This window comes from Silurus aristotelis (genome assembly GCF_946808225.1).
Source record: "Silurus aristotelis genome assembly, chromosome: 10".
Lineage (NCBI taxonomy): Eukaryota > Metazoa > Chordata > Actinopteri > Siluriformes > Siluridae > Silurus > Silurus aristotelis.
Window position 1 is genome coordinate 11124095 of NC_139583.1, and position 14202 is coordinate 11138296.

The 14202-nt window shown below is 36.7% G+C and overlaps 1 protein-coding gene across 1 annotated transcript; it reads right to left on the reverse strand.

Moving 5' to 3' along the window:
* Positions 1-4967: 4967 nt before the first annotated feature.
* Positions 4968-13267, reverse strand: mapk12a (mitogen-activated protein kinase 12a). Its single transcript, XM_083551972.1, has 13 exons — positions 13182-13267; positions 12959-13080; positions 12285-12414; positions 12142-12200; positions 11894-12005; positions 11774-11803; positions 11640-11687; positions 11424-11538; positions 7471-7542; positions 7220-7299; positions 7028-7106; positions 6725-6898; positions 4968-5436 (listed from the first exon to the last, which is right to left on the reverse strand). Exons 1-13 carry the CDS (start codon positions 13221-13223, stop codon positions 5363-5365), a joined length of 1137 nt encoding a protein of 378 aa, XP_083408098.1. The 5' UTR covers positions 13224-13267; the 3' UTR covers positions 4968-5362.
* Positions 13268-14202: the final 935 nt, after the last annotated feature.

Genomic DNA, 14202 nt, shown 5'->3' on the forward strand with positions numbered 1-14202 from the left:
AGTAAAGCATATTATATTTGTGTGGGCTTCCTATTAAAGCAGGCGGTTTGGTTGATTGTCAAGTTGTGAACATGTTTGCAAATGGTGTGATGCCCTGTAATGGACTGGCATGGCCATTCTGAGTGTATTCCTTATTTACACTCAGTGTCCTTAGGACAGACTCTGGACCCTTTGTGACCCTGGCAGGATTACTGAAGATAAATTAATTTTTTATGAATTAACTATAGTAAATATTTACTTAATGGCCTATGTCTATGCTATTGCAATGTGCTTTTTGTGCAACAATGAATATTTTTTTTATTAGACTTTATATTAATACTTTTTTATTTATGACATTTAAACTGCATGAATATACAGCTGCATTACAATGGAGCATATTATGGGTTTTTTGTTGTTGTAAATATTGGAACATGCTGTAGCGTCATGTTAACTTTATTAATTAAATCTATTCAATCTTATTTACTTTTTAGATGAAAAATAAATCAATGCATGGCAATTTAATAATTGTTGAAGTCTTAGCTGTCTAAAAAACCTTCCTAAAAAGTGGGCTTGGGTTTTGTTCAAAATAGACCACTTACATCTAGAACATTCTGTTGTTAAGATCACAGTTATCTTTTGTTAAAATTATATAAAGCCAGGAAACTGCTTCAGAACGGCCAGCGTTCTACAGTCTGAAATGGAAACCCCCTTAAACTTTCTCACAATTACTCTCATAAGCAAGAATGGGAACTTTAAACCCCCTGCAGTCAGGTAAGGCCTGTTGAGACGTGACATTTGTGTTGGGCCTGTATTATCACACACTAACTTCCCATCAGACTTCATACAGAGCAGATCACTTTACATAACCTTTGAACGTTGCATTGGTAATGTAATAAGAGATTAACTATTGTTTTTATAAGAAAGATATTCTATAAAAAGATTGTTTCTAACAGATTACTGATCAATAAGTCAAAAAAAATTATTAGTTTATAGCTGACATACTAGAGAAGAGTCCCCTCTGATAATACCTGATGATACCTAAAACTTAATGATTTTATGTCAGACTGAGGCAACATGTGTAAGCATGTGTAACTTTCTGGAACAAGTTTGTTTTTCCAACCATAGGAACATAAAATGTCTCTCTTAGCATGTTTTGGTCTCCTGCGTGAGGCTGAGAGGAACCTACCATGGTCCTTGAACTACAGTAGCAGGAACACATAAGCTTGTGGAATTTCCTTTATAGCTGTCTGCAAAGTATGTGTGCTCTTTCAGATCAGCTGAATAGTTTTTGTGCCTTCTTAAGAAGAGAGATACAGAATGCAAACACAGAGGAAGATGTGCAGGAGGAGAAGAAACCATAGAAGATATGTCATATAAGACAGATTTATGTGCACAGCTTTGATAGTACAGGCAAAACACAGGTCCACTTTTATGCACTATTTTTTATTATTTTGTAAAAAACTTTAGGCTGACCGGGGAACCATCGTAATATCATAACAACAAACTCGCATCTTGCTGCTTTTCCATACTATTGAACATAATGATAAATGGTTAAGAAGTGTGATATGCATGGATTAATAAATAATAATTTTTTTTAATCATTGTTGTGGTATAAGAGGAATTAAAAACTTTCGATGTAGAATGAAACTAATCAATGGCATAAAGGATTGTATCACCCATTTTTCTATATCAGGTTTTATACCAGGTTATGCTTAATTCTGTATTTATATGCCAACCTGCTGTTTAACGTTAATTTATTATGACATAAAATTTTCCAACAGCTCATTAATAAATTGCCCAATTTCTTGTAATCATGAGTTCTTTTAAAGTGGCTCGATAATTTCTTACATTTAAATAGATCCTGAATGGATCCTTAATGTGCCTGAATTCATTATTGTGAATTTGAATTTGAATTCCAGTTTAGGGACATAACAGTGGTGTGGCTTTTCTGACTTTTTTTTTTAATACAGGAGCACGAACTGCTAAGTAATGCAAAATATGTAAACAATAACAAACTCAGAGATTTCTTACCACTTTTCACAACTGTTATGCAACACTGAGAATACAGTATGCAGATGTTGGAAAAATGGAAAGTTTAACAGTCTCACCGCAGAACAGAGTGTTCTCTAAACAGACTGAACCCTGATAAAGCCCCAAATATGCCAGATGTTATTTAGCATGTCAAATTGTGAACATTTAGCAATTACTCAGAAATAAATATACACTTTATTAGGTTTATCTGATAATAAGTTCATATATACATATATATTTTTTTAAGATGAAGGAAACACAAGAACAAAAGATTTTGTCTTTACGATCATTTTTAAAGCATTTGACTACATTCTTGTATAGTATATGGAAAAAAAAATCATAAAAGTCAGAAAATAATTTCCTAAATAATCTAATATCTTGTTTGGAGAAGAGATTTTTTTCCCCATGCTTTTTTACAGTTCACATGGGCTTTAACTCGTTACAGTGTTGTAAACAGGCTGGTTTAACATGCAAAGGAAAAACGTTGGAGAGCATGGAAAAACATTTCCCTGCAAGTATTCAACTCAGGTAAACACATCGGCGGTTGGCGGAGGAAGGAGGATAGAGAGTGGACCACTGTGCTGTCCTTTCTCTCTGTCAAAACATCAGACATTTCAGAGCAGAGTTGGATGACGAATATATTTTGCCTCCCCATGTCTTCCTCAGGACAGAACAGTCTGACATGCATACGAACTATGTGGATGTCCCATACTGGACACACACTCACTGAGGAGATGGGGGAGGGTACCTCTTTGATTCTGGAGTCATGCAAATATCTATCCTGCTAGACACTGCACAAATTTGCAACAAGAGCCAGAAGAGTTAAATCCAAAAAAGTTTTTCGGTCCCAACCCTAGAAACGAATTTAAACTCAACGCTAATGGAAATGCAAAAATTGTTGTTGAGTTAGATCAGGAAAACAGCGAAAATAGCCACAGCACATGCAGAAAATAAATTCAGTAGCAGTATACAGGTATTTCACAATTACTACATTTACTGGTTTTATTGTTAATAACAGCATATTTAAATTAAACTTGTGGCTACATGCTAAAACAGTAAACAAAAATAAATACATATTGTAACAATGTAATGTACATCAGTATTATATGATTGTTTACTAATAAGTTCACGTTCTCTGTAATAGATTTATACGAGTGCTGCCATCTGCTGGTGATCCGGCACAGGATTTCACGTCATTCATCTGTACTGTAGCGGTATAACTGTCACAGTTTGTAGTAGTAGCAATTTAGTGCTCCAAATATCATGCAACTGTATCTGTATTAGAATTTTAAACCAAAATATTTAACCTAGTCATTTGAAATCCATTAACCATGCCATTAAAAACTATCACAAGCAGAAATGCCAGTTGAACTTGATGCTGTCCACACCTTTCCTCACACAGTATGGCCAATACTACTATAGTGGATGGTTGTGGCTTCATCATGATTCAAAGTCACTGTCTCCTGTAGAGAGCACAAAAGCATTTTTGTTGCATAAATTCATGAGCCCATCCATGATATTTTCGAAGTGTATTTAAATGTATTCCCCAAAATGTTAACATAATTGAATACACAATAACTCTGACCACTAAGGATGAATAAATATATATGCTGCACATACATCACCTTCGTATTCAAGAATGCAGCCAATGGTTTTCCCACAAGCTTCAAATCTGACTGCTCTTGTCGGTGTAAATGTAAAAACCTCCTACTCATGTGATTTGTTGTATCACACGGGATTCCAGTCAATATGCGCACTGCTAATCCCATCCAGAAAATCTAGTTAAAATCTATTGAAAAAGATTATTCCAAAAATAGAAGAAACCTTATTTATATCTGTTTAAACACATTCTGAATAATATGCATATATTTGGTCATAAACCTATTATGCAAACGTGATTTTTTTTTGTTTTTTTGTTTTTTTATTTTACACAAAACTAATAATTTCTTTAGATATAAACATATCGATTTTTTTATTTTGTGTTAATCATGATTTATATAAAAAAGGAAAAATAAACTAGTACAGAAAAAAGTCCAGAAGTTGTTTTATGCAAGGTATTCATATTTACATTATTACTAAATTCACAGCAAATGTCATCAGTGCCTATGCTCCACAAGTGGGTTGTGAGATGGAGTGGTAGAAGGTGTACCTAGGAAAAAACGATTGGTGATTGGGGCAGACTTTAGAGGAGTTGTGGTATTGTATGAGGAAGTCTGGTGTGTCAGAGAAGTGTGTGTGGGTGGCGCAAGACATTTGTGAAGACAGTGTGACAGCAGTAAAGTGTGCAGTAGGAATAACAGACTGGTTTTAGGTGGAGTCAGTTGGAGTAAGACAGAATACATGTGTGTGAATGAGAGAGAGGACAGTGAAGAAGAGGTGAAGGTGGAGTTTAGGTACCTGGGGTCAACAGTGCAAAGTAATGGAGAGTGTGTTAGATAAGTGAAGAAAAGAGTGCAGGCAGGGTGGAGTGGGTGGAGAAGAGTGATGGCAGGAGTGATTTGTGATAGAAGAGTATCTGCAGAAGTGAAAGGGAAAGTTCATGACTGTGGTGAGAACTGCAATGATGAATGGTTTAGAGACAGTGGCATTGAGTAAAAAGCAGGAGGAGGCAGAGCTAAAGATGTTAAGGTTTGGATGGATGGACAGGATTTAAAATGAGTTTATTAGAGGGACAGCGCATGTAGGACGTTTTGGAGACCACGTGAGGGAGGCGAGATTGAGACGGTTTGGACATGTGCAGAGGAGGGACATGGGGTATATCGGTAGGAGAATGTTGAGGAGGGAGCTACCAGGAAGGAGGAAAAGAGGATGGCCAAAGTGGAGGTTTATACATGTGGTGAGGGAAGATATGCAGGTAGTTGGTGTGAATGAGGAACATGCAGAAGGGGGGGGAATGGTAGAAGCCGAAAAAAGACGAAGACGACTAAATTTATAACAAAAAAAATTATAAAAATGCATAAACCAAATTGTCTTTATTGCAGAATAAGCTGTTTGGTTGCAGACAATTCATTGCAGCAAATTAACTTTTAATAATACTTCGTAAAATAATTGTTTTAACAGATGAATTGTCTCAAATGTCACTGGACCACAGATCATAAAATTCTAGACATAAACACATGCTAATAGAAATTATTGCATCTGTGCCTTTTTGTGATCCAGTACATCAAAAAGTGTCCATGCAGTGTCCTAATAAAAACACGCTATTGTTTTGGTTTGACCACACAGCAGTACTGACTGGAATACAGAATCTGCTGTACAGTCCAAGTATACAGTTTATATACACAATACTATGCATCACATGGAGCACACTTGGCTTGAGATGTTTCAGAGTTAAATGTGAAAAGGTTCCGCCTCAGAGCGAGGTCTCTTTCTGTACTGGTCCCAGAGGCGGAGGTTGGAAGGTAAGTATCTCACTAAAAGTGAGTCCTGGAGAGAAAAAAAGAGAATGGGTAAGAGAGACAGAAAGACAAGAAGGCAAAAGAAAGAGAAAGAGAGAAAGAGAGAGAGAGAGAGAAATCAGTATGCAATAACTAAGAACAGGTTGCCAGGCTGCAAGCTACTAGATGAACATTGCTAATGAGAGACCATGAATTTAGACATAATTTCTTCAGTTGATAAACAGTACAGATGGATTGATTACACTTTTTCTAGTCCAGTACCGATATATATGTATGCAGTTGAACAAAACATTTTTTTTTTTTCAACTTCAATAATCCACCTTTTGTTCTGGGATCAGCCCATTTCTGCAGTCATTTAATATTCAAACAGGTTTTTAGACTTTATGATTTAAGTTTGATTTAACAACCAATGTGACAATCACCAATTAATGGCAAATTTTAACAATTTGAAAGAGCCAGCAAACATATGAATATTGCTTAAAGGATTAACAATATGCACAGTTTTTACTGCGCATATTGTTAATCCTTTAAGCAATATTCATATGTTTGTTGAGAGTTAGACAAGCTGAGGTCTAGATGTTCCAGAATAACACTGTCTTAGGCAATGTAGAAAAATGAACTACATTAATTATACACTAATGAGTTCAATAATCCGAATGAGCTGCCCAGAAGTAGACTTGATTAATCCCATCTCTAAATATGAACCAATTTTGGAAAGGAAAAAAGATCTCAGATTGACATAATAGATTTTGAGATTTTTTTTTAATTGGTCAGACTTGCAACGTGAGCATAAACTCACACCCCATAAACAGCTTTCCCAAAATATACTGTAAAGACGTATCTTAAGCATCTGCACATGGCAGCAAAAAGAAAATGTCAACATATGGGTGAAAAGATAGGATATAGTGTTATTGAGCTGTTGCAGCAACACACATGCCTGTATGACAGTCCTTCCTCATAAGACCATGACAGGCAGAAACTAGACAAACTTTGCAATGGGAATAAAACACTTTCCACATAACATGACCTGTGTGTATAAGCATTTCAAGGATGACCAGCACACAGTATCCTTCATTTTACCAGATGCAGCAAAGCTTTTTGAAATACTTGACAACACAGACAGAAATGTCTATAGGGATCTTGATTCATGTCTACGTTCTAACAATTATTTTTGCACAATATGAGAATATAAATCACAAACATGATAGTGTAAATTGTATGCAGTGAACAAGATGATAAAAATCACATGCATGCCTGGCTTCACTGTTCAGAAAGGATTCACCAGGCAATAAATTTAAATCATGTCCAGCACTTACGTTTCCATTGCTGCAGTGACTGCTCAGCATTGTCTAGTGAGTGATCGTAAGGCGGAGCTTCAGTCTCCTCCTCTGGCTCACGATACTCAGAGAAATAGGACAGAGCCATAGCTTGAGCTGCTGTCACTCTGCTTTCTGGGTCCAGCAGAAACATGGACTCTAGCACAGCAATTGCTGCAGGCAATAAACATCACATATATTCAAGTCTTGTTCATTCCAGGCAATAATTAAAATAAATTCCATTTTCCACTATGCATGCACAAAGGTGTCAGAATAAAAAAAATAAAATAAAATAATTTATACCTTGAGGGTTGGTGTCTGGCAGCAAAATCTGAAGATCTTTCTTCCTTAGTTTGGGCATCTTCTGTATATAATTTTTAGCCTGGTATAAAAAAGATAGCATTCAGGTCTCATTATGCAAATGGCCAAGTGTTGAATAAAAGACCATTCTGATTCTACATAGAGCTACAGAGTAAAACAGTGAGTATAGCTCACATCCTGGGATTGCAGTTTGGAGATGAACTCTTGCGTAGGTGTTCCTGTGATTTTCATGATCTCAGTCAGTTGATCAAGATCTGACACAAAATGGTCAAGGAGAAAAAAAAAAAAAAAAACATAATGCAAAAAGTACATAGGATCATATATAAGCATCACTGGCTACAATGCTGTTGTAGTGCATGTAAGGAAGCTCAGAGACATTCAGCAGTGATGCCAAGCAGTGCAATAATTATAGGAGGGTTGGATACGATCATGTCCTTTGAACAGTGGTTTTCCAATGAGCATCTCTGCCATGATACAGCCAACAGACCAGATGTCCACTGAAAAGAAAGAGAAAGAGAAAGGTATGCTTCAACAAAAATGGATATTTGAAACATGGGATCTTTCAGGTACAGCTTAATGTTCAACCCATTGTTTGGTAGAAAACCTGATTTAAAGTGATTTACAGAAGTGTTTGTTTGCCTCCAGAACAGAGGATAGGTTTGATGCATGCCTTTCTGTACCTTAAGGTCCAACTGAGCAGGGCTAAAGAATTAGAGGGAGTGTTATTGTACATTGTAGGTACTTAAATGAAGGTGGTTTCTTGTGTTTCAGGCTAAATCATGATCCATAATAAGGATCAGCAATTCCCTATTGATTAAAATATAACTCAACAAATAAACTTAACTTCAAAAAAGTCAATTAAAACCCTGAATTTCTGTCATTTTGATTAGGTTTATATCATTGGCCAGATGCTAGATGCATTTATAGTTATAAACAGGTGCATCTAAATAAATTAGAATATCATTAAAAAGTTGATTTTAATAATTCAATACAAAAAGTGAAACCCGTATATTATACAGATTCATTACACACAGACCGATATATTTCAAGTGTTAATTTCTTTTCATTTGGATGATTATGGCTTACAGTTAATGAAAACCCAAAATTCAGTAACACAGACAATTAGAATATAGTGAAAAAGTTCATTATTGGAGACTCACACTTTAATCAGCTACTTAACTCAAAACACCTGCAAAGGTTCACAATCATGGGGGAAGACTGCTGACTTGACAGTTCTCCAGAAGAAATTCAGAAATGGAAAGTTGAATGGAAGGAAAAAATTAGTGCCAAAAAAAAAAAAAAAAAAAAAGAAAAAAAAAAAAGGTGAAACGAAGCCCATTCAAGAATTTGGAGGAGAGTCACAAAGAGTGGACTGCAGCTGGAGTCAGTGCTTTAAGAGCCACCATGCACAGACATATCCATGGGCTACAACTGACGCATTCCTTGTGTCAAGAAACTCCTGAACCTGAGACAACGTCAGAGGTGTCTTACCTGGACAAAGGACAAAAAAAACTGCACTGTTGCTCAGTGGGCCAAAGTCATCTTTTTAGATGAAAGGAAAGAAAATGTCACATTTCATTTTGAAATCAAGGTCCCAGAGTCTGGAGGAAGAGAGGAGAGGCACAAAATCTTGAGGTCCAGTGTAAAGCACAGTCAGGTCATCTGCTGGTTTTGGTCCACTGTGTTTTATCAAGTTTAAGGTCCAAGGTCAGCACAACCATCTACCAGGAAGTTTTAGAGCACTTTATGCTTCCCTCTGCTGACCAGCTTTATGGAGATGCTGATTTAATTTTCCAGCTGGATTTGGCACCTGCCCACACTGCCAAAAGCACCATAAGTTGGTTAAATGACCATGGTGTTGGTGTTGCTTGACTGGCCAGCAGACTCACCAGACCTGAACTACCAGGTATTGTCAAGAGGAAAATAAGAAACAAGAGAACAAAAAATGCAAATGAGCTGAAGGCCACGGTCAAAGAAACTCTGGCTTCCATACCACCTCAGCAGTACCACAGACTGATCACCTCCATACCACACTGAATTGAGGCAGTGCAAAGGAGCCCCTACTAAGTATTGAGGAAATGTACAGTAAATTAACATACTTTTTTTTGGATTTTTTGGGGATAGTGAATTGGTGGGTTTTTATTAAATGTGAGCCAAAATCATTAAAATTACAAAAAATAAACACTTGAAATATATCAGTCTGTGTGGGAGGAATCTATATAATCTGAGTTTCACTTTTTGTATTGAATTCTTAAAAAAATAAACTTTCTAATATTATTCTAATTTATTGAGATGCACGTCCATAATTCAGTAATGTTTCTGGTTGAAGAACTGTTATACTCAAGTGCACCCCCCTGTGTTATCTGGTTTTTGTTACACTTCTTGGTAGTGAAGTTTGTCTTGCCCACATTTTGTAAATAGCTTTTGTTTGCACTCTCCCTGTTGTGTGAATCCAGCAGTTCCACAGAACTGATATGGAAATTTTACACACCATCTTTTCTGTGTTGGCATGCTGACAAACAAAACAAAACAAAACAACCCACAAGACAAGGTATATTGGGAAACCACTATTCTTGGTTACAAGTAGTTTAGTTTTGTGCCTGTCAGGACAGCACAGGACTGGCAAATATGCTAAAATTTGGTTCACACTGCTCTGCAAAAAACAAGATTGTGGAAGCATTACAGTTTATGACCCACCCCTGCTTCAGCTTTGGTTAGAAACAAATGTATCTTTTATCTCTGAAATTATTTCTCATTTATACACCCATCCTGACTGGCAGCAACAAAATCAATGATCAGAAGGTTGTTAAGTGCCTGTCATAGCTGACACCTACAGTGTGGAAAGTCATCAAGCTGAAAAATAAGGCCTTCCCTAAAATTCCCCTGTGGTATGGGACAACCAGAAGATATGCAGCTCTTAGAGCTTTTCAGGGAGTTCCCACTGTATCAAGCTCAGAGGGCTGAACCAGGGCCTGCTATAAAGTCTATATATAACATCTGGCTTAGGAACATCAAGAGATTCTCCTGAAGAAACTGTGATTCAGGATACAAATGTTTGGGTTGCCTTTGTCAATTTTAATGACTCAATCAGGAAAAGTGGAATGAAATTCAATTATTATTATACATAACTTTATCTTCAGGCTTGAAGCAACTTATGTGTTATAAGCACAGCTGAATACATCTGATGGAGCATAGATGCTGCAAACATTGGAAATGCATAAGGAGCTTAAAAATTTACATCAGCAAAATTGACATCATCTACAAAATAAGTTTCAACTATGGGGAAAAAACAAAGAAAACAAAAAAAAACAAACCAAAAACATACAAAACAACTGAATCCCTACTACAGTAGATACAGCAGCATGATCGAGCAGAAGATTTAATTCTTAGTTCTGACTTCCCAATTCTGAGGTATGGTGAATGCAGTATCATTAGAAGCAACAGGAAGACCATCAATCCGAATGCTTTTAAAAGACTATACAGATAGAATTTTGTGGTGTACAGGTAAGGTGGGTTTGATTTACTGTATTTTCCGGACTATAAGCCGCTACTTTTTTCCCACGCTTTGAACCCCGTGGCTTAAACAACGAAGCGGCTAATTTATGGATTTTTCCGGGGGTTTTCCCGGTTTCACAAACTTCAAGCCAAAAAACTGAGCGACATAACATTAGACCAATGAAATTGCCGATCGGGTTGAGGTGAACCAATGAAACTCTTTATAATAAATCAGATGTGCTCCCACTTAATCGGGCTGCACCACATCATAAATATGGATGAGGTTCCTCTGTCGTTTGACCTGCCGCTCACTCGGACTGTCTACAGGAAATGCGAATCATTCATCACGCTGAAAACAACCGGGCATGAAAAAACGCACTTCACCTGTGTTCTGAGCTGCACGGCATCGGGAGAAAAGCTTCACCGATGGTGATTTTTAAACTCCCGAGAGAAATTGTTGTGAAAGGAAGGAGGAAGACAGCGAACAATGGCTTTCTTGGTAGGCTACTGTTTAGATACAAGCCGTGTAACAGACACTGTCTATCATTAAAGCCTGTGTAAAGTTCATTAGTTTCAGTGTAGACACCTGCTGCTTATAGACAGGTGCGGCGTATTTATGTTCAAAATAAAAATCTTTGTCAAATTCAGTGGGTGTGGCTTATATTTGGGTGCGTTTAATAGTCTGGAAATTACGGTATATCTATTTACAGCATTTGCCAAAGCAACTTCCAATTATCTCATTTATACAACTGAGCAGTTGAGGGTTAAGGGATTTGCTACTACTGCTCAACTCACAACCTTCCGATCTAAAGTTCAGCATCTTAAAGCCCTGAGCTCCTTGGGCGACAAAAAAGGATCATAGCTACACAATTATATGACTCACCAGTCTGTGTGTAGTGCATCCAGTTGAGGATGACCTCAGGAGCTCTGTACCAGCGAGTTACCACATAGCCAGTCATCTCACTATCAGTCTGACGGGCCAAACCAAAATCCAGGATCTTGCATACGAAAAAAATATATAGAATTATATAAGGAACAATACCACCTGCTGAAATGCCGATCAGGCATGAATCATACATGATATGATATGCTATGCTACCTTAAGCTCACAGTCCTCACTGATGGCTAGATTGCCTGGCTTTAGATCCTGTAAATGACAAATATAAGCAATGATCAACAATGCATTATAAATCCAGTGGTGTGTAGGAGAATATAGAAATGTATGCAGCATACCCTGTGGATAATACCAGCAGCATGGATATACTGTGAACAAGATAAAATATTGTACATGAGTATGTGTCTGTGTGGGTATAAGAGAGAGTGCAAAAAGGCCTAAATATAGAAGACACTAACTTTTAATCCTCTCAGTATCTGGTAGACAAGATACTGAATTCTGTCTTCTGAAAGCTTCTCTGTCTTCATTAGTTTACCAAGATCAGTACCCATGAAGGGCATAACCAGGTAACTGTGTGAGAGAGAAAAAAGTTTTAAATAGCTTTATCAAAACTACTACAAAGAAAATACAAACGTTAATGATGGCATGCATTCATGATCTTTTAGATTTTATTTAAAAAGTGGGTCATGATTCTAATTAAACTTACAAATCTTGGAATCGGTCCAGTGACAAGTCGGCAGTGAAAACATTCAGCAGTCCAATAACCTGCAGGTATATAATGTGAACAGATATGAGTTCAGATCAAAAAAGTCCACACAGAGAAGGCGCACAGCAAGTTGTGTTACTCACATTGTCGTGCTTCATGTGCTTGAGAAGTCGGAGTTCCCGGTAAGCCCTCTTGGCGAAGAGTTCTGATTGGAAAGGCCGGAGCAGTTTCTTGATAGCAACCTTTGTCCCTGTTCGGCGGTCCTGAGCTGAGCTAGGGACATACATTTACATACATTGAGGTGTTTTTGTGATCAATAATTACATTAAGGTTTGTAAAAACAAAAACAGTGAAAAATTGCTATATACACTGAGGCCAACTCAGCACTTAAACCCAAATAAGTTATTTAGTTTCTCACCAAGGTCGACAAGAAGGACCATGCTGGGAATTAAAGAATGTGCGTGGGAAAATTCTAAGCAAAAACAAACAAACAAAAGAAATGGAGCAACAATAGGATAAATAATGGCCTGGGTGATTATTTCACTGGTATTTCATACAGGCCATGACAGGACTGAAGAGTTTGCTGTGAGCTCGTCCAATCTTCATCTACTATTTGCTCAGTACCAGAACAGGAAATGACTCTTTATACCACACTATAAAAAAAAACCCACACCGTGTCAAAGCCCAGTTAGCAAAGCAATCGTGTTCTTTTTCAACAGTTCAATACAAAAATATACAACAATATAATGAGACTATACAACTTGTGATAATAAAATGGCGTATGAATAATGCAGTGTGGAAGGTGGATCCCACTCACCATACTGTACCATAAGCCCCCGTCCCAACAGGTCTTAAATCTTTGAATCTTTCAGGTACTTCCCAAATTGTTTTATTCACTTCCTGGCGGTAATAACCGGGTCTCGAACGCTGCGTCATTGTCTGCCAAAAAATGTTAACAACAAAAAAAAAAAAGGGTTCTTATTTCAGGTACAAGCTACAGTGATTGTCAGCTTCTTCGACACACCTATGACTGAAAATACCTGCGAAAAACAGAGCCGCGTCTGCGCCGTGAGCAGGTACATACATTAGCCCCGCCCACAGAGCGCGTACACGCCATCCACACTAGCATACTAAATAGCATGACTATACTACACATACGCCACTGTACTATTTAGTACTAAAGTATTGAGGAATCATATACAGTATAAGAATCCTTTTTGTAGCCATATAAATATTGTATACTGTAAAGACAACTATCTATCCAAGTTTTCTTTTTCTTATACATCTGTAAAATAATTCAAGTTACATATTTGGATCTAAGTAAAGATAATGCACAATCACTTCCCTGGCTGAAAGAAATCAATGTACCCTACCTTCATTATGATATCATTTTAGCTTCTATTTCGAAAATGTTTTTGTTGACATTTTCTTGACCTAGAAAAAAAATATTCTAGGTTTAATATGTAATCATTGATTCTTCTTAGGTTTTTTTAGTTACCCCTAGAAAACAGGACAGAATTTTTTTTTCCCACTTGGGTGGTAACCCTCATGGTACCTTTTGTATAATCTTATGTATTTTCTTATACAAACATAAATATAGTGTACTTTTTAAATGATTTAATTATTAAAGATTTAGTAAGTTTTAAAGATAAACTACAGACATTTCTAGCTTAAAAAAGACAATGTGCAAATGGTGAAATTTGATGATAAACCCTTTTTTTTTGGTGTTGACATTTTAACATTGGAATTCTGTACACAAAATGTTCACTGTTTATGTGTAAATTGAATTATTCACATTAGAGTTGTATTTTTTCTAATAAAATTGTAAAAAATAAAAGTAGTATCTGGGGAAGTATTATGCCCTTAACCTTATTCTAACCCTTGAATCTATTTTAGAAATCTCTCTCTGCGTTTCTGCTTAAAGCACATTCTCCTTTTTCAGATTTGTATGTTGAGCTTAAACTGATTTTGGTGACAGGTTTAAACATGCCTACCCTGAGGCAGACATTCTTTTCTGCTCATACTGAAACACCGTGAAATGGTCTTCACATTTTATAGTCC